Below are 19,576 nucleotides of genomic sequence, written 5' to 3' on the forward strand. Positions count from 1 at the left end.
CCTGCAACCAAGATCTCTGCAACCAAGATACCGGCAAGTATCGAGATAGAGAGGGCTACTCAAGCGGCATGACATATTTGAACAACTGATGAAACTGCTGTGGTCCAGTTGTGACCGGATGCAGATGCGCCGAAGCTGATAGAAGTCTCCGCCCCGCGACTCCGCGCCAGGACATTTCAATAACCGACACGGCAATTCATGGAGATGGCCTACCCGACGAGTGGGTACGGGGGTGCATTGGTCCGAACACTTGGCACACGTACTCGTCAAGAGTGTTGTCAAGCCACATCCTTTAACAGGAATCGCGACGACAGTGTACACACGTTCTAGATAAGAACTCGTCCGAGGTATTGAAGTGTTGTAGGTGTACATTCGGGCGCACCTTGATCTTACGCGCCAAGCTTTAGTACCAATGCAGTCTAGTGTAGAATTCTGGCGCTAGTAGTACTTTAGCACGTACTTTAGTAGACTGGGCACCTACTAGGCAGGTAGTCCGGCTGACTAACAAATGAATAAGCCATAAATGGGAGATGCCAGGTGGCACCAGAATTTTGCGCCTCACAGCTGGCATCACGTGGTTGGGCTTGGCGTGTTGGAAACTTGAATTTGCCCCTGGACACGACAAACTGCGCCCATCCGACTTCTGAACTGCATCACAACGCGGTCATTTTCTTTGACTGTTCTTTATCATTCTGCAACACTCAAGATGTCGTGGCGCAACCAAGGCATCACAGGCTCCAATAACATCCCTCTTGGGACGCGCCGTCGGTTCGGAGGTGACAGCAATGGGGACTCGCAAGATGGGCCTGCCGTGAACTCTTCTGCCTACGGAGACAGAGATTCCGGCAAACGCGGGCGCAGTCCTGCCAGAGGTGCGTTATCCTTCCGAAGCATTGTTGGAGATACTGACCATGTCGCAGCTGAAGCCGGAACCGATGGCGCGGACGGTGCAAAGAGGCGTAGGAAGAGAAACCGATGGGGTGAAGCTGGCGAGAACAAAGCAGCTGGCCTCATGGGCCTTCCTACAATGATCCAGGCCAACATGACAGCCGAACAACTCGAGGCATATACTTTACATCTTCGGGTTGAAGAGATTAGCCAAAAGCTGAGGATCAACGATGTCGTTCCCGCGGAAACTGACAGGTACGTTCGCCTCCCGTCGAGCGAGTATGAGCAAGAACACTGACGAGACACTAGGTCGCCATCGCCCCCGCCCCAATATGACAACTTTGGTCGCCGTGTGAACACTCGGGAGTTCCGCTATCGCAAGCGTCTCGAGGATGAGCGACACAAGCTGATAGAAAAGGCCATGAAAACCATTCCCAACTACCATCCACCCTCGGATTACAGGCGGCCCACCAAGACACAGGAAAAGGTTTACGTGCCGGTCAACGACTATCCCGAGATTAACTTTAGTATGCTAACTAACCCTCTAACTCTATTACAAGCCCTCGTCTTTTTTCTTCTCTCCATGTCCCATCTTTCGCCTACGCTTTGAGGCTGTGACGGTGGGCCTGGCATCCTACTGTTAACACTAACCGCTTTGTTCCCCCAACATGTGTTTTGAGAATCAGATACTAACGCTTAGCTTCTTTTGTGAAAAGTTGGGCTACTCATTGGGCCCCGTGGCAACACGTTGAAGAAGATGGAAACCGAATCGGGGGCCAAAATTGCCATTCGAGGCAAAGGCTCCGTCAAGGAAGGCAAAGGACGCTCTGATGCTGCTCATACTAGCAACCAGGAAGAAGACCTACACTGTCTCATCATGGCCGACACGGAAGAGAAAGTCAACAAAGCCAAGGCTCTGATCCACAATGTCATCGAAACCGCCGCCTCCATTCCGGAAGGTCAAAACGAACTCAAGAGAAACCAGCTCCGCGAACTTGCGGCGCTCAACGGAACTCTCCGTGACGATGAAAACCAAGCATGTCAGAACTGTAAGTTGCGCAGCTTCCTCACCGAGTCACTCTCTCCTAACTTCTTCTGCAGGTGGTCAAATTGGGCATCGAAAGTATGATTGCCCTGAGCAGCGCAACTTCACTGCCAACATCATCTGTCGAGTCTGTGGCAATGCCGGCCACATGGCTAGGGATTGCCCAGATAGACAGCGTGGTACCGACTCGCGCAATAACATCCCAGGAGGATACGGCGGTCCTCAGCGACGACTTGGTCCTGCCGATGCCGTGGACAGAGAAATGGAGGTATGTTTGTTCCGACCCGACGCGGTGACGGGCACTTTCTAATCCGAATCTAGAATCTCATGCAAGAACTTTCCGGTAATCCATCTGGCAACGGGCCAGCAGGCCGTATCGAAGCTGGGCCAGGCGGTTACGAGCAAGGAGATTCATATGGCGGCGCCCCCTCTGGTGGGGATTCACGACCGTGGGCACGACAACCTACTGGCGCTCCGGCCCCCTGGCAGCGAGAGCGACCTGAGCGTGACTACGGTGGTCGAGACGGCGGGGCATCAAACCCCCCTTGGGCCCAGAGTCGTGGTGGTGAGAGTCACGCAGGGTACGGATCGGCTCCAGGCCATGAAGCACCACCGTGGCAACAACAGGCTCCTGTTGCACAGCCTTACGCATACGGTGGCTATCCTGGATATGATGCTCAGGCAGGCTACGGTGTTCCACCACCTCCAGCAGCTCCTCCTGGCCTGAGCACTTTCCTGCAGCAGTTCGGCAATGCTCCACCGCCGCCACCAGACACCCAAGCTCCCCCACCGCCACCGGATGTGCAACCTCCACCACCACCTGGTATGGGTGAATACATCCCACCCCCACCACCATCAGCATGAACGGTTTCATCACGGGTGTCGAAAGTTTGGCTTTGGAGGAACATGGTTGGATTGGAGCAGAGTGCCTGCAAAACACGTGCGGGATGGACGATATTGAGGGAGGCTGGTCTGTCTCAACACTCAGCATTTGTACCTCAGGGCAAATATTCCTAGTAGTAGTCCGCTGACTAACATGAGGATAGCATAAGTCGATTGTGTGCATGTAGTTAATTCCCAGTGAGAGACTGCTAGGCTTTCGTGTACCACTCTGCTGATAGAAGTATGGAGCACAGTCTGTTCTCTCCCGTCAATGAAAAGGTCCCAAAAGATTTGGTGTAGGATTTTCGAGGGTGTATTCACCTTCATAACTCAGGCGCCAGCAAGCCAGGTTTCTTTTCCTTGTATAACTCAACGCATGTCCTCACTCGAGCATCCTCAAACCCCCCCCCCTCTGTCAAAGATGACGAGATACTGCGACTTCACCATGCAAATGTGACAGCAGCAAGCGGCGAACCGATTGAGACAGGCAGAACCTGAGAAGTCACCAACGATGGACATAGACAAATATCTCCACATTCACAATGCTTGAATCACGTTCCATTACATCGATGCCAAAAGCACTCCTCTCTCTCCTATCTCAATGCCAAAAGCACTCCTGATCTCTCCTGTCTCAACACTCCGAGGATGTCACCGACACCCCCCTCAAGCCCAGACGACCTTGCGCCTCCTCGTGCCGTGACGACCAACAAAAGAAAACGCACATGATACATGATCCCGATACCCCAGCGAGCGACAGACCCACGAGCAAGGTCCACTGATCGGAAATGGCTGGCTGGGATGAACCCCCTTAGAGCACTGCACCGCCCTTGCATGCTCTATCTCCATCGATCTCGGGCCACCGAGAGTTCCAAGTTCTTCTGCTTCTGGAGGAATGGGCTTGGTTGGTGCTGCAAGCAGCTTGTGGGAAAGGATCATGGTTTGGGTCTACAGTCTGAACGAGGCACGAGGAATAGAGCTCCAAATCAGGGTCAGGGACAGGAAGTTGTCGACATGCAAACAGCGCTTAGAGGCTGCTGCCCTCTCGTGCATCGAGAGTGGATGGTGTCAAAGAAGAATGAATTGTTGGGTCATTCTCGTACAGTTCGTTCGCTTCGCATCACATTTGAAGGCTATCTAATGAATTCTTGGTCATGCTCGTACAGTTCGTTCGCTGCTATCTGTCATAGGGACCTACGTTCATCGGGTCAAATCATCCCCACCCTATCGACAGACGATGCGATCCGCAGTGCAATGGTAACAATCTACACGTTCCCCTTGGGTAGACATGAGAGATCACACCCGGTGGCCGTTTCCATGCAAGGCAGGCCATCTCATCGTCTCCGACCCCGTTTCATGTCAGCGTAAGTGTTCTCCAGCACCTTCCGCGTAGGCCTGATTTGTCTCCTAGTTTTTTCGTCTTCAAATGAGTGCTGTGAACGCGCCATCTCAGTCGGTACAGCTCTTTGTGACTCATGCAAAGGCCGCTCGCTCATTTTCGCGTGATACAGCGCTTTCCGTTCGAGCATCAATTGGCGCCACTGTTCTCCTTGTTCGTCATAGATTGCAGTGCGGGTAGAACCTCATTCCCTACATCCTATGATTATACTGAATGGTGAAATCACCGTCCACCAGTATGTATCTAGTGCCTCGCAAAGTGGTGGTAGCCGTGTATCGACAGCGTAGTCAAGGATATTTTTAACAGCTCAGGAAAATGCTCGGATACCGTTTTCCTCTCGTAGAAGGTACTGTGAAAGTCGTTCGACGTAGAAAGTCTGTTGTTCTTCTCCTTCTATAGGAGCTCTTAGCCAATGTATATTTATACAGGCTGTGTCATGATCCATAGTCACGGAGAAAAACTGTGGCTCCTCATAATCGAAATTCTGGAGACTGCACCGCATTAATTCCCAATTCCCGTCCAAGGCGATGGCTCCAGCGCCGGCGACCTTGTTTGTTGCGATATAGTGAGTTTCATTCTGAGCCTGTGAAATAAACTCGGTCACTAGAAACGGAAATCGAATCGTCTGGTCCGGAACGATGTAGCTTTGGCCGAACCGGTCTTCGAGAAGTTCAATAGCTGTAAGCTGCTTGTGGGTAAAAGCAGCTTTAGAGTATCCGAAAGCTAAGTCAGGTTTTGGTTTTGGTAGAGGAAGTGGCGTGTTTGGTTTTGGTAGAGGGTATTGCGTGGCAAGCACTTTTGCCACGTTTGCGTTAAGCGGCACGGGAACAGAATCGACCCATTGTTGGCCAGCAGTCATTTGCAGTCTCTGGTCGGGGATCTTATTCATAGCAGGAATGATATGTGACGCTAGCTGTTGATCGATAACGGCCTTCTTCGCGTTTCTAAGACCCCGAGATTCATCTATCAGCCGCTGAATTGTTACGTCGTCTATCTCAGGCGAGTTTCGCGCGCGTGATACGATTCTGTGTGCTTTCCGCATTAACTCCGGCGGGGGTTTTTCGCGCTCGATGACGATGTTGCGATCGAGTAATGCCTGGTGATAGTTCGTATCATGCACACTGGCAGCGAACCTCGTAGACTTTCTGGATGTGCTTGTGGTGCTTTCTTCGACGCTGACCGTCGGAGATGGATCGATGGCGGCAGCTTGGCCGGGCATCTTGGCCTCTGCCTCGGACTGCTCAGTTTGATACTCTGTCGAGGCTTCGCCAGACCAGGAAGTCTCTTCCAGCCAGTTTTGGATCAACTCTTCCTTATCGGGTCCTGTTCTTGTCTCGGTGTGTTGTGTTAGCCTGCGTCGCAGACGTTTCGCCGGCGATCTGTCTCTGTTAACCTGGAAATGCTGCCACCACGGCCGCTTAGCTGTACGATGTTAGAAGGGCACTAAATTGAGGTCATTGACGTAACTGACTGCCCCGCTGCACTCTTTGCTGTGTTGATGATGCCTTGAATTGGCCTTCGTCCTTCTCTCCGGGGTGTTGTTTCACTACTTCACCGGCGGCCATATTGACTGGCAATGGATGATATGGAAGACGGTGCCTACTTCTGGACGAAAGAGAGACAAAAGCATATGGCGACTAAATAATTAATTACATGTATTATGTAGTTCAGAGATTACTCTAGTAGCCGCCAAGAAGCTAAAGCACGCTAGCGAGTGAACTTGACCAATGCTTGGCGGAGGAAGCAGTTAATCACTGAACGCTAAAAACTCTAAATTCACTCGTAGGATGGAGACGCTTAGTCACATGAAACACCTACTAGGCTGCCTGCGCACTCCATACTGTCTCTGACTTCAAAGCCCCTGAACCCATGATCAAGACTCCCTACCACACTCGACACGCCTGCTTGCCACGGTCCAACGCATCCTGCTGGACCTTTATCACATTCCCCCTCCTGATAGTCCATAATTTGTGACTGTAACGATGAAGGTCCAGCAGATGCCCAACTGGTCAGACACTAGAGACGAGGATGACAACATGCTCCCAATATTGGATCGGCCACGATTACAACATGAGTTTCTAGAGTACCTGCAAAGCCGTACGGAACATATCAAGACGATTGTCACTCAGCACGTCTGGCTACGGTCAGATCAACAACTCATAGTTGCACAGCCGTCCGATTGGCTGTGTGGGAGCTTCAATATCTGTATCCCGATCCGAATCAGCGGCTCAAATGGGCAGAAACTGCTCATCAAATGTCCCCTTCCCTATCGACTCGGGGACTGGTTAATCCACAACTTCTAGATGAGAAGCTTCGTTGTGAGGCTGCTTCTTTCGCTTGGATCTCCCAGAATTCTTCAGTCCCAATCCCAAGACTCTGGCGACTGGGGCTTCCAGATGGCTTGACGGTAAATTTATTTTCAAATCTTTGAAGATTGATTGAGGCTTACGCAAAATATAGTTCACACACGTATCCCAACTTCCCTGGTTCTTTCGCGCTTTCGAATACTTGAAAAGGGGTCTGGCGTGGATCATTCGGAAGCCTTTCTATCGTCCTTTCATTCCTCGCCGACGTCCCCTGTCACTCAAATCAGGCTACCTCCTTATGGATTTTATCGATGCGCAACAAGGCACAGTTCTCTCCAATATGCCTCCACCTCAAACAGTTGAGCAGAAGCAGAACCTCTATAGGAGTCTATCCAGAATTATGCTCGATTTGGCACGTCCATTACCCCGTATAGATTCTTTCACCATTAACAATAATGGTGAAATAAGCCTTAGTCATCGCCCTCTGACTCTACGACTTGCTGTTTCGGAGAACCAGGACATCCCTACCGAAATTCTGCCGCAGTCTTGTTACGTGACAGCAGATTCGTATTTCCATGACCTCCTAAAATGCCAGGATCTGATTTTACAACATCAACCAAACGCCGTCCGGTCGAAGCTTGATGCCGAAGGGCAGATGGCTGTTTTGACTATTATGCGGAGCCTAACAGCGACTTTTACGCAGCATCATCTTCGATACGGACCCTTCATCTTCCGATTAACAGATCTCCACCCGGGCAATATCTTTGTTGATCGGCAGTATAGAGTCACGGCAATCGTTGACCTTGAATGGGGTTGCTCTTTACCAATTGAAACGCAACACCCACCGTTCTGGTTGAGTGGATATCAACTCGATCAGCTGGAAGGAGAGAGAATAGGAGACTTCGACAATATGTGCGACGATTTCCTTCAGATGTTTGAAGATGAGGACAATTCTACAGAACGTGACTCTTGCCTAGAGCCGGGCTTTTGTACGGCAGTGATGAAATCTGCTCTTGAGAGGAAGACACATTGGTATTGGAGCAGCCTGAACGAACCGAGAGGAATGTACAATCTGTTCATGGAGCATATTCAGCCTTTATTCGCGCCGTCACACTCCGAAGGAGAGCAGGCCTGTTGGTTTCAGGAAATACTCGCGCCGTACTGGTCTCTTGCTGCCTCTGCTTTCGTCCAAGATAAAGTCCGCCAGCGGGAATACTATCTGAAGAAGCTGGAGGCTAAACACCTGTCCCTGAACTCTGGATGATATATTTATTGCTTCTTCTCTTCTTTCGGTCTTTCACAGGGACGGTGTGTCTGTGCTGGAAACATTGACTCTGTTCTCCTCTCCGTCAGCACGCTCGTTTTGCTGTTGGCCCATCGAGCCACTGCCTCGGCCCACGCTTTGTGGTCTCTCATGGTCCTCGTCCTTTTTAAGTCCTGCGGGTCGAATCCACAGTTGTATCCGTACTCCATACTCCACTCCGATCACGCCGACGGACCATACATCTAGTGTACTCCACGCTCCCCGCCAACCCCATTCATACGCACCCTCGTTTCAAGTCGCCGTGTGAGGCTCAACACTCGATTGTATGATTGGGTCACGCATGTGGTCATGTCAATAGCATGTAGATGTGACTTTTGTGGTCACTATCTTATCTGATACCATCACTTGGCGTTATATCTGTGGAGGCTGAGCGCGAATTCTAGCTCGCTAGCAACTCTCCCTTCAGACGTTGATCACGACAACTCTCCCCTTAACACTTTTATGCAGCTACCATGAAAACTTTGCGTCACCGGACATCCATCCGCTCTCCTTCTCCCCATCACCCACCGATCCCCGACCTCGAAGAACTAAACCGGCTCGTAACCCGCAAACCCTAGCGCAGCTGGAGCATCGAGCACCGCGGCTCCTCGACGCCCCCAGTCTACCCCCCCCCGACTATCTTCTTCAACTCCTTAAACCCGTGGATTACTGGAAAGACCAGGCGACTCAGACCAGCCGCCGGATCCGTCTTCTAGATTCCTCGACAGAACATCGCCTATCGATCAGCTCGGTTGAGTACTAGCGCACCGAAGCGGCTCACCTGACCAAGGCAATCTTCAGCATCCTCCAGCGGCGAGAACAAGAGAGGCGGGACACTCCACAAGAGACGAACAGTAGAGAGAGAGGGGAAACCATCTACAGTGTGCTCAAAAAAGGCTCTGTGTAAAGTGACAGAGAACAATAAAGGGAGCAGCAAGTCACAGAGTGCCGAAGAAGGCCCTATCTCCTCTAGACTGCGGGTTCGTGCTGATCGGACGAACCAGTCCTTGGCCGCTGCTGTTGCACCCAGGCGAATATCGAAGACTAAGAGAAAGAGCAGGACTCGGAATAAGGTGCGAAGGAGGTAGTGCGGGAGTACGTACTACCATCGACAAGAAAAAATGTCCCGAGAATGCTAGGGGCTTGCAACACAGTAGTTCTCTGCGGCGGCTTTGTCAGTGGCTCAAAGAACCATCGATAACGAGGACTTGGCTCCTGAACAGAAAGAGATGCGGCTTTCTAAGCGGGAGAGGATCCAAGAATCTGGTCACTAGGTCAGGTCCACCAACGACAACAGTCTAAATATGACTCGGCATTGAGGTTGTTGGAGTTTGGTGGTGTGCACATATATCCCGGGCGCTTGCAACAAGGTTGGAAAGGTCGCCAACATCGCATGACCGCCGGAGTGAGTGCCCATCTTGTCGCTCGTCCACAGTATGCCCACGTAGTATGCTACAATAACCCCTGCTGGACAGGCGCATGCGGAGATGTAGTGTCTCACTCATGATCATGAGAAAGAAGTAATATTCGACTCGAGCATGTAGCTCACTCACTTGAATGAAGTGTCGACTGGAATACAATGGCTCGATTGGGAAATTCGTTCAAAGTATCTCGGAGGCTCTTGATGAGAATTTTATAGAGTTCGGGGTACGATTACGGAGTACGAGGTTGCTACACTGGAGTGCGGGCGGTGCGGGGTTCCTGAGGAAGATGCACCCGCTAGTGCTAGCTTCGTGGCTCAGGCCGGGGAGGCTGGGGTCGTCAACGTCCGCCAGCCTGACGATGATTGTTCACCAACAGTCTTCACCGGCAGCACAGACAAGCTGCAGACCTCCTCAAGCCCCGTCGGCCATGGCCGTAGCCACCCGACGAGGGCTCGACGGCTCATTCACCAGTCCCCAAATCCCGACAGATCAAGAGAAGGCCACGCTCTCCCGGCTGGCCGACATGAGCGGTGCTTTTCCGGGTGCAGCCTTATCGCCCTCAGGACAGCGCCGGCACGGGCACGGTCATGATGAGGATGCGAAGAAGAAAGACAGACGCAGGCCTAGGCGCATACGAAGACACACACAGCTCCATGACGGAGACAGACCCTCCAAAAGTCGGAGGAGAACAGCTCAGCACGCCTTACCCTCAACCTCAGCCTCGTCTCCAGCACCCACACAGTCTTTCCTACAAGGACGAAGAACCGCAAGTGCCCCTTCCTTGTCATGCCCTCTCCTGCCATCCCCCCTCCCTGGCCTCACTCAACGTTCTCCGACACCTCGCTAACCTGAACCAGGACCTGGAATCACAGGTGTCGAGTGCGCCCTTGAGGACGGGTGTCTGCCACAAACGCAAACGAGAAAGAGAACAGCACTCTCTAGACGAAGATCGGCCTCAGTCCAAGCGAACAGGGACCTTTCCTCAAAGCTGTGCTACACAACTATACAGTATAGATCAACGAGACCAGACCACCTCCACGTCTATGGACATAGAGCAAGAGCAAGAGCAAGAGCAAGAGCCAAACCATACTTCCACGTCTCATGGGAGGGCTATCGACCCGCTAGAGACCTGGATTCACACTAGAGGATGGCCTAAACAATACTTCGAGCGGGACAGCCAGGTTCGAGGCAGAGGACCTGCTGGATTCAATGTCTACCAGCGGGTGCGGCAGTGGGAGCAGGAGCCAAGCGAACAAGCGTCACATCGGATTGCACAGTCTGTGAATATGAGCAGCGGGTATGCCACATCGCCGTCAGGCCAAGACGATGGAGATACCTTGGAAGAGTCGGAGTCTGACTCGACTGGCACCAACTCGAGCATGACTTCTTGTACGACGTTACTGGATTCGGAGCATAGTCTTCGGGAATACAGCACCGCGGCGGGCTCCGCGGAAATTTAGCTCGCCGATCAGGACGGAGAGAGTTTGAGGGGCGGTGTCCAGCCCTCGATCCAGGGTCCCGTCTATTTGGTTGGGACGTCGATTTTCGGATTTACAGTTTCTGTCATCGTTGTCATAATTGTCGAATTACTCCGAAAGTGTGACCCAAGTTAAACCAATCCCAGTGAGCGAGTGTCAAAGGTGTCGATGTGGCGAATCTTGCGGGGCCTGGGGGTTTCCAGACAGTTGGCAGGCGTCACTCTTATTTCGAGTTCTGTCACGGCTGCTCCGCCACGAGGCCGACAATCACGGATGCGAAACTGATTGCTGATGTCAACCTCTGCATGACACGATCATGCCCCCGTCCGGCGTCTAAGGTTCGGCAATGACCCTGGTGTCCACCAACCCTTGCTGCCCAGATATATGACGTGGAAAGCAGACTGACGTTCAGCAACTTGGGGCCTTTGAACACTTCCGTGTGGCCAGGGCTGTGCTGGAACAGTCAGTTGGGACTGTCGCAGCAAGGGATATCTTTGTCTCTCCTCGTTGAATGCTGATGGAGAAGATATGTACATGATGTAATTCGAGGCTGCTGGTTTAATAAGTCGAGCTGCGACCACCATTAAGGTCAGCATGCCAGCTTGCAAGGTCGAAGGCTACCGAGTAATGCCTTTTATAATGCTTGCCCCCAGGGGCTCACCTCCGCCGTCCTTCAAGCTTCACCTCTTTTCACTTGGTCCGAGTCTGCCTGATGGAGGTCGCTCTCGGCGCCCAGGGAAGTGAAATCCGCTCGCTTCCTAGTATTCACCTTAGATCGTACGTCCGGTTGACGCTTAAGGAAGCGTTGGATCCAGTTATGGCCTACTGAAGGAGGTCCTCCAGAGGCCAGCGAAATCAGTTCTGCGTACTCTCGAATCTGCGTGAAGGAAGGCGAGGCTCCGGCGGCGTCGAGGTCGGTGATCCATCGTACGAGGAGTTGCTCTTGCGTATGGGATAAGACCTGTTGCGCCTCTCGGGCTTGTTTGCGAGTATTTCCTCCTCTTAATCGTCGCGTCAAGGTATGGCGGCTGACTTTGAATGCGGTGGCGACGGCGTTAAGAGAAGGGTATTGGCCACGTTCGTACGCGCTAATCGCGTCCTGTAGGGTTTGCTCGGATACAACAGGCATATTGAGATGGTTGGAGAAAGATATATACTATACGAGTAGTTGGTTGAGAACGAGTTGCTTAAAGTGGCAGTTACGTGTACGCGTGTTGGTGGGTATGATGAACGGTTGTGCATTACGAGGTGGTCCGACTTACTGTAGGTGGGCGGCTCATTATCAGGTGAGTGCCCATCTTAGGGTGATGCCTAAACCGCCCTGTGCTCCCCCGCGATTCACCTGTGGTGGGGGCTTAGGCTTCAAATGGCCCCCACCCTATGCCACCTAAGCTATGGGACGGCTCTTGTGTACTCGTACCCGCTGGGGCGCTCGCTGTTGCGACGTCCACCCTTTGGGGCTGGCGTCCTAAGCGCCGCCGAATTGTCTCGACCTGCAGCAATTCCCTCTTCTTGCCGCTGCATGAATGGAAAGTCCGCCGAGCAATATAACCGCCAGCGCATGGAACTGCCAGCGCAGCCCCTCGAACTTCCTATATGTAGCCAGCGCCTATGGTCATGTTTGCTGTTGGGAATTGGAACCAACTTATCTGCACATCACAGCAAAGAATCACTTCGACACGTTTTTGAATCGATACCGATCCCGCTACCTCATTGCCAGAATCAGTTCTCCCTCGCCCCGCACTACAGCACAGTAACACTCTAATAAGGCTAGCCTTGCCTTGTCTCTTCATCTTGTTCGTCAAAATGAACGCGGTCCGGACAGTTAAAAGCTACGCTGGTCCAGGTATCGTCTCTCCCGTCATCCGGCATCCGTCATCATCTTGACTTCTCTCTCCCGTCATCCGTCATCATCTTGACATCTCTCTAACATCGACTCAGCCATCGCCACTGGCGCAGGCACCGTCGCCGCAGTTGGCACTACCTACGTCCTCCCCGCCATCGGCTTCTGCGCGACTGGTGTCAAAGCTGGTTCCATCGCGGCAGGAGTGCAAGCCTCTCTATATGGAGCCGCTGTCCCCGCGGGGGGCATCTTTGCTACGCTGCAAAGCTGGGGCGCGACAGGCGCTTTGGCTGGGACACTTGGAGTCGCAGCGTGGCCCGTCGGGATTGTGGTTGCGGGCGGGACTTATCTGGCCACATACGCGTTGCAAGGATAAAGCTGAGGCTTAAATGACAATCACTCTCATGGACACGGCATGCGTGTTAAGATGGCGGTCGATCATATTGTTGATCAATGGCAGTAGTGAGCTTTAGGCTCGGAGTGCACGGATACTGTGGAGTTACACGCAGGCTAAGGTACCTTAGGTAGAAAGACGAGAACGAGGAGGGTCTCTTACTCCACAACGGATGCAAGAAGTTGCATTCAGTCCCGAGGCTGACCATTGTTAGAAGTATCCATGAGGCCCTTCTCCAATTTTCGGAGATCTCCCTCTCGCATGGCATTCCAGCCTTTGGAGTCATCAGAGGGTTTTCTACAGGCATCCTCGAAATCAATGAACTTGGGGCCCGAGTCTGTGATCACTATGTTGTGTCTGATCGGATCACCATGCACGAGGCCCAGGTCATGTAGCCTTCGCAGCGCCTTTTTGCAATCTTCCAAGTCGACCAAAGCAGCCGGCCTTCCAGATATTTCCTCCAGCAGATATCCAATCACTCTTCTCTCTGGTCCTTCATAGACATAACCCAACAGTCTCGGGGCAAGCGTGGATTCCTCTCTTGCTAAATCATGGTAGACGTTGATCTCCGTTGCAATCCATGGCAGTTCGAATCCAAATCTTGCATACTTGAAATAACAGGACACCCATCAGAGCCATTGTTGACGTATTTGACTCGCAGCTTCTTGCGCGTTATTATCCGGAGGTCGAGCACGTCAAAGAACGGATACTGTCCTAATATGTTCTCTTTGGGAAGCGCGTGAGCCTCGAAGTTGTTCCAGAAGCATTGGACCTGGGAATCGAGCTTCGAGACTGTCACCGTGTTCCAATCGCCATCCCACCCTTGGATCTTTGACAGTTCACGAACGAGTTCGTCATTCGAGGTTCTGGTGTCTTCGGGAAGGATGCTGATATCGGTCACATTGACGTAGAGAACTCTCCTCGCGTTGTTTTGGTCTCGCTGTAGCCTATAGAGGCAATCTATGGGGCTCAGGTCGAGGTCAAGCAAAGTATCGCGTACAGACATTCGGAAAGACCGTATGATGGAAGCAAGAAGGGTCCGATGTAGAATTGTGCTTTGTATAAGTGTAGTATTGTCCGTGACAGTCGCTCTGAATAAGAGGTTGGGAGGAGCAGCTGGAGGTGCAGTTTCGACGTCGGTTGTTTAAAGCCAGGCTGTGATCATGTGATAGTAAGGGCTAAGGGGGCTGTTCGGCCCCGTATTTCAACCGTCGTTATACCTCTTTTTGGGGAGGTTTGGGAGAGAAGGTTTTCATGGGCCACCTGTGCCTCTTTTTATTCTTATTGTCGATTTCTGATTTGCCGACCAGAGAGCAGTGAAGAGCAGGAGGCTTCCCGGATCTCAACCACGAAAGTTAGCTTCCCCCCAAAAATAATGTATATATTTTGAAAGTCCGACATTATTCCTCAACGCAAAGACCCCTATGTGAAAAGGGGAGTCTGGCAATAGTGAAGTACTGAGCCTTTGGCTTAGTGGTAGCGGCAGACCTGTTCAACAGGAACGCCTCCAACACTACGAGTACAACACAACGCTGGACTCCCTAATTCACTAGGCGAGAACGATCGAGTTCAATCCTTATACGATACCGTACCCGATACCTGGCCTGCCTTTATTGTCACCAATACCTACCTGACTTGCTTTTATTATCTTCTGCTGTCAACCGCCCGAGGTTGCTGAGACCGTAAAAAACCTAGGAATCTAGGTTTCACTTCCCAGGACCCCCGCTCGAGGGGTTCCTGGAAAAAGTTTTTGTCATTTTGGACTGCCCAAGCCTTGGGGTCATGTGGTCTTTTTTGGTTGTTCTCGGGTTCGACAGAGGCGGGGTGTTTGCCCCGGATTCATCGACATTGCACCGGTGGGTCAGGAGTGTGCGTTGTTCATAATCAGAATCGAGTCCTTCAGACACCCTGAGGACAGTACAGGTACGTTATCTCAATCGGCTGCAGACAAATACTGGAGGCTGCATTCTGGGCATACCCGTGCGACCCTGTAGAGCTGGTACTAGAAGCACCGACAAACCAAACAGGGATAATAACCTGGTCGAACTTGTGGCTCAATTAATCTACCTATGAGAGAGTTGTATCTCGTTGCTTGGGAGTAGAATCTGTGAACGCTTCCAAAAGTTTTGCATCATACTCCTTCTTCTATTTGATTTTCATCATAATGAAATCATTCGCGCAATGCGTCCAATAAGGATAAGTTTCGAGATAGAAATCCTCGTCGTCACAATGTTCCTTGCTGAAAACTGCCTGGATTCTGTTGTAGAAGATGGCATGAAGGGCAGTGGGGTTTTGCAAAGCAAGTATATACCAAAATGTGCCAATCTCCCAGCTGCGATTCATTGCGGAAGAGTATCGGATGCATTCGCAATGAGACATAGACCTCTCTTCCTGTTCGAAGGCCGCCATGAATTCTTCACGTTGCTCGCTGTAAGAGTCAAGGGAGATCATATCCACAGGTTCGTTGGTGAGCCAAGATAGAGGCTGCATAAAGGTCAAGGGGAGGACTGCAGCCCATTCAAGGTCGATGATATGTTTGACATTCCAATCCTCATCCACAAGGATATTACTCTGATGCATATCGGTAAGGCAAACGACGAAGGGTCCCACGATTAGATGTGTGGTCGAAGAATTGCGGCCGTAATGTGCGCTTTACTGAAAGGGCCGACATTTGAGTAGCACAATCACTTATACTCTTGACGGCATTTGGTTGGTGGCGTAGACGGTTGTCATGACACAACAAGAGATCACTAACATGTGCATCGACTGTATGATAGGTGCGATCTCTTGGCATGGGAATGGGAATTCCCTCGTTCTCCGAAGTATGGATATCAAGCGTGAGAGGCCGGCTCTCCAACTGGACGAATCCATGGTCGTCAATGACCAAGGATCCTATTCTAGGGAAGGAATATTGAGCAAGACTTATCATGACCCTGGAGAGGCCGCGATATAGGTTTGTTCTCAATTTGGGATTGACCCGGCTAGCTTCCCAAGTATCGGAGAGCATCTGTCCTTGCTTCTCATCGATAGATATGTTCCAGAAGCAAATACCCCCCAACTTGGTTTGGAATATTGGTTTTGTGCTGACCATAGTTCGAGGGGACGGGGTAGCCAAGCCAGGATCGGAGTCGACACTGGATGTAATGAACCACACGATGGAAGATAGGAAGGTATTGAACTGCGGTGAACTATATTGCCTTCATAAGTGATGGTCATCCTTGAACTACTTCGAACTCAGGGTTATACGTACAGATTGACCAGTAGATAGAGCGAATCCGTAGAGAGTGGGAACTTTCACTCCTGGACATTTTTGCTGCATCCATGCGTAGGTTGCAGCCTCACACCGGAGCTTCTCGTCGCTATTCCCTGGGTAGGCTTTCTCGCCAATTCGGTAGGGAAGCGGGAATCGGATGAGAAGGCGTCTCTCGTTAATAATAGAAACAGGGACGCAGAAGTTGAAGGTCCCGTGTCTCCATGTTTTCGGCTCTTCAAAGTGACATTCTGAAGCAGAACGGAGGCCTAGATGATGGGCTATGCGCCTCTGGACCAGGTCTATATGCTCATAGATGAGGTAGTAGAACTTCCTCTTCTCCTTCAGACGGAGGCTGCATAAAGGAAAAGGGGAAGACTGCACCGAACAACTGAGCTTCAAGAAAGTGTGAGGGTTGACGGCCGTGGACCGAGATTGGGCTGACGATGGTGATAGCAATAGCCGAGACACCTCAGACCACCGCCGAAGACACCGACGACACCCAACCGGCCGAGGCTGTAGGATCACGAGCGTTGTGTGCGGCTCACCCGGGTGGCCAGCAGTGCCAATTGAACCTGTTTACCGCAGCTGTGGATTGTGTAACCCAGAGTGGTGTCTGTTTATTGACTGTGACTGTTCTCCTTTTGTATTTCAATGTTCACGATTTCGCACCTCCATCCGCTGGGCGTTGTCTCAACCTCAGCGTTCAATCCAAGACGGGTCATTCTGGACCAAGTGCACGCAGTCTGTAGACAGGGAGCATGTCCAAGGATGTCGTCGGTGGAGGAGAAGTAGACGACGACAGAGCTTTGTATGGGAATATCAAACTAGACGTGAATACAGTGGACGTGGTCGAGTGTAAGTCGTCGCTGAAAAATATCGAGGTCCAGTCCGAAAGAGAAGTTTGGCAGGTGGAAGGGCCATTTACCCAACAGGTTCGCAAGGCCGACGGCTTACCCAGGTCGTCCATGATGTGTTGAAACAAATGATGCCCATTTCAAACACTTGCATGTTGAACCGTGCAAACCCTCCGCCACCGCTTCAAGTTGTGCAAACAGAGCAAATAGAGCATCTTGGCATTCCTGCCCATTTTGCTGATGTATGGTGGCTACATGTACATATGTAAGTACGGAGTACGGACTACTACGGAGTACGGACTACGGAGTACTATAATAAGTAGGCCCCTTCGGACCACTCACACGGCCCCACAGCCATTCGGCCCCTCGGCTGACCTGCCAGGACGACGATATGCTGGGGAAGAAAATCATAGCGGGGCTTGGCATGGGGCGGTGGTACTCGTACCTGATTTGAGCCAACGCCCGATGTAGACACTTGTCAAGCTCAGTGACACTCATACTTATAACACCAGGTATTTTTTCTGCTTATTCCCTATCGTGTTCAGGAGCCAGCCCGCGGGTATAGAGAGGGCAACATCCCACCTATCCTTTACACGTACAACCCTTTAGAACAGCACCATGAATGCACTACGCTCCCTCAAAGATCGCATCTCATCACGACTGCGGCGAATCGTGTGCCTGAGTCCACCTCCACCCTCGGTGCAAGTCCAAGCCAGACGAATCTCGACCTTGGAGAGGTTGCCAGTCGAACTTCTGCTGTGTATCGTCTCCTTTTTGCCAACGAGCTCTGTTGCCTGTCTAAGCCTGACCTCGAAATGGCACCACGAAGCCCTCTTGAACCAATTTGATCCAAAATGGCGAGACGACGATACAGAAAAAGCACGCTTCCTCCGGCTTCTCGAGGAGGACGTACCGGAGATGATGGTATGCTGCTTCTGCAATATTCTGTACCGTTGGAAGAAATCATCGCGGTATCTGCCGTATCGGTGTCCTAACTGTTATGATTATAAACGCCATGACTATACGTCCACGCGTGACGCACCTTGGTGCTATATCCATAAACCCTATATCATTGGACCCTTCCTGATATATCGTAATATGGTCGACGCCTTCCTGAGAGGATTCGCCAAAGGCCCGCGATACGGTCCGCAGCTCGAAGAACTAAATCACACTTCGAAGCCGGAGGTCGTTGCGCCTTTTCTCGAGGGCGTGTGTATCAACAAGACGATTGACGCTCGCGTTGTCAAAGGGAAGCTTTTACTTCACAGTATTCATACGCTATCGGTATCATTACTAGCTCAACCATCGAGCCCTCTGACTTCACGACTCGACCTGAGTCAATTTGTCTCTGATAGACTTTTACCTGCACTTTATAAATTCGATCACGAAGCCCGCTGTAGTCATACTATGAACAGAGTGGGTGCGGCCATTTTATATGCTGGCCGGCTCCGGCTAGGCTATTACGGCGATCGGACGAGAAGCCTGGATCTGTTGAGCTGTGGACGCTGCGCCACCGACCTGCGAGTCCGGGTGGAACTGGACGGCGGCGGTACGCACGTCCAAATTGAAGTCGAGACATGGCAGTCTCTTGGAGGTCGGGACTCTGACAACAGGGACAAGGCAGAGGATGCACATTTCTCTTACCCACGTTTGTCTGATGAGTCCTTTGATATCAATCATCCTCCTGTTCGCAACCTGGAGAAATTTCAAAGGAGAAGTTGAAGGAGAGTGCGTAGGGTCGTGGTCCCCGAATCCGCCTCGAACCCGCTGGAGCTGGCTCCAGTTGTGGGAGTGGTACTATGACCGAACTATGGGTGAATTGCGCAGATACGGTGTCCCCTGCAATGATGACAGGATGCCAGCTGATATTCAAAACCAGGCGCTGCCCTTGCAATGGTGACGGGATGCCAACCCGAATTCAAGACCAGGCACTGCTCTTGCAATGTGCGGTACAGAGTCTATGCCACTGCGGTGAAGGCAGGAACAGCGTGCAGAAAGGTGTGCAGAGTTACGATGTTGCTCAAGTTATGCACATGTCTCTTGCTCGTGTTCGACTTGCTTCAGGGCTGTTGAATGACGACGAGATGCCGCCTGCTTCCAAGGTATGTCTTGCATCCCTGATTATCTGAAAGACTGTGGTAGATACAACTTGACTCTGTGGCAACATAGTACAAACCCCGCAAACCCAGGGCCCATCCCCTTTGGACCTTCTCCTTGAATCCGACTCTCAAAGGTGCTTGCCCGAAGAGGGGCTTGCAAACATCCAAGAGAGGTGAGGTGGGATGAGGACATCCAAGAGAGTGTGGGCAGAGAAGCCCGGTCGCTGGCTTGGACAATGATTCAACAGACGAGCCTAGAGCGAATCAGTCAGCTTGATGCTTGAAGAGTGAGGAGTGAGATATTATCCAAGAGTTGGGCTCGGCTTAGTTTCACTCTGGGAGCTACTTATCACCAGCACTGCGTAAAAGTGCGAGCCCGCGCTGGTGTCCCACCCGCCCACCTCGACCTAT

The 19,576-nt window shown here is 51.7% G+C and overlaps 7 protein-coding genes across 7 annotated transcripts; 4 read left to right on the forward strand and 3 right to left on the reverse strand.

Annotated features, from left to right (window-relative positions):
• Window positions 1–706: 706 nt before the first annotated feature.
• A1O3_06158 (branchpoint-bridging protein) lies at window positions 707–2,797 on the forward strand (the record flags this gene model as incomplete). The annotated part of the gene is made up of 6 exons (XM_007736278.1): window positions 707–872; window positions 927–1,143; window positions 1,198–1,415; window positions 1,605–1,937; window positions 1,990–2,201; window positions 2,255–2,797. The coding sequence occupies 6 exons, from the start codon at window positions 707–709 to the stop codon at window positions 2,795–2,797; spliced, it is 1,689 nt and encodes a 562-aa protein (XP_007734468.1).
• A 1,721-nt stretch (window positions 2,798–4,518) lies between these two features.
• A1O3_06159 (uncharacterized protein) lies at window positions 4,519–5,776 on the reverse strand (the record flags this gene model as incomplete). The annotated part of the gene is made up of 2 exons (XM_007736279.1): window positions 4,519–5,633; window positions 5,683–5,776. 2 exons carry the CDS (start codon window positions 5,774–5,776, stop codon window positions 4,519–4,521), a joined length of 1,209 nt encoding a protein of 402 aa, XP_007734469.1.
• Window positions 5,777–6,193: 417 nt separating this feature from the next.
• A1O3_06160 (uncharacterized protein) lies at window positions 6,194–7,781 on the forward strand (the record flags this gene model as incomplete). The annotated part of the gene is made up of 2 exons (XM_007736280.1): window positions 6,194–6,343; window positions 6,672–7,781. The coding sequence occupies 2 exons, from the start codon at window positions 6,194–6,196 to the stop codon at window positions 7,779–7,781; spliced, it is 1,260 nt and encodes a 419-aa protein (XP_007734470.1).
• A 4,747-nt stretch (window positions 7,782–12,528) lies between these two features.
• On the forward strand, window positions 12,529–12,941 carry A1O3_06161 (uncharacterized protein; the record flags this gene model as incomplete). The annotated part of the gene is made up of 2 exons (XM_007736281.1): window positions 12,529–12,568; window positions 12,664–12,941. 2 exons carry the CDS (start codon window positions 12,529–12,531, stop codon window positions 12,939–12,941), a joined length of 318 nt encoding a protein of 105 aa, XP_007734471.1.
• A 206-nt stretch (window positions 12,942–13,147) lies between these two features.
• Window positions 13,148–13,965, reverse strand: A1O3_06162 (uncharacterized protein; the record flags this gene model as incomplete). The annotated part of the gene is made up of 2 exons (XM_007736282.1): window positions 13,148–13,559; window positions 13,586–13,965. 2 exons carry the CDS (start codon window positions 13,963–13,965, stop codon window positions 13,148–13,150), a joined length of 792 nt encoding a protein of 263 aa, XP_007734472.1.
• Window positions 13,966–15,104: 1,139 nt separating this feature from the next.
• On the reverse strand, window positions 15,105–16,050 carry A1O3_06163 (uncharacterized protein; the record flags this gene model as incomplete). Its single annotated transcript, XM_007736283.1, has 2 exons — window positions 15,105–15,530; window positions 15,715–16,050. 2 exons carry the CDS (start codon window positions 16,048–16,050, stop codon window positions 15,105–15,107), a joined length of 762 nt encoding a protein of 253 aa, XP_007734473.1.
• Window positions 16,051–17,684: 1,634 nt separating this feature from the next.
• On the forward strand, window positions 17,685–18,966 carry A1O3_06164 (uncharacterized protein; the record flags this gene model as incomplete). Its single annotated transcript, XM_007736284.1, has 1 exon — window positions 17,685–18,966. One exon carries the CDS (start codon window positions 17,685–17,687, stop codon window positions 18,786–18,788), a length of 1,104 nt encoding a protein of 367 aa, XP_007734474.1. The 3' UTR covers window positions 18,789–18,966.
• Window positions 18,967–19,576: the final 610 nt, after the last annotated feature.

Source organism: Capronia epimyces, assembly GCF_000585565.1.
Source record: "Capronia epimyces CBS 606.96 chromosome Unknown aczIQ-supercont1.5, whole genome shotgun sequence".
Taxonomy (NCBI): domain Eukaryota; kingdom Fungi; phylum Ascomycota; class Eurotiomycetes; order Chaetothyriales; family Herpotrichiellaceae; genus Capronia; species Capronia epimyces.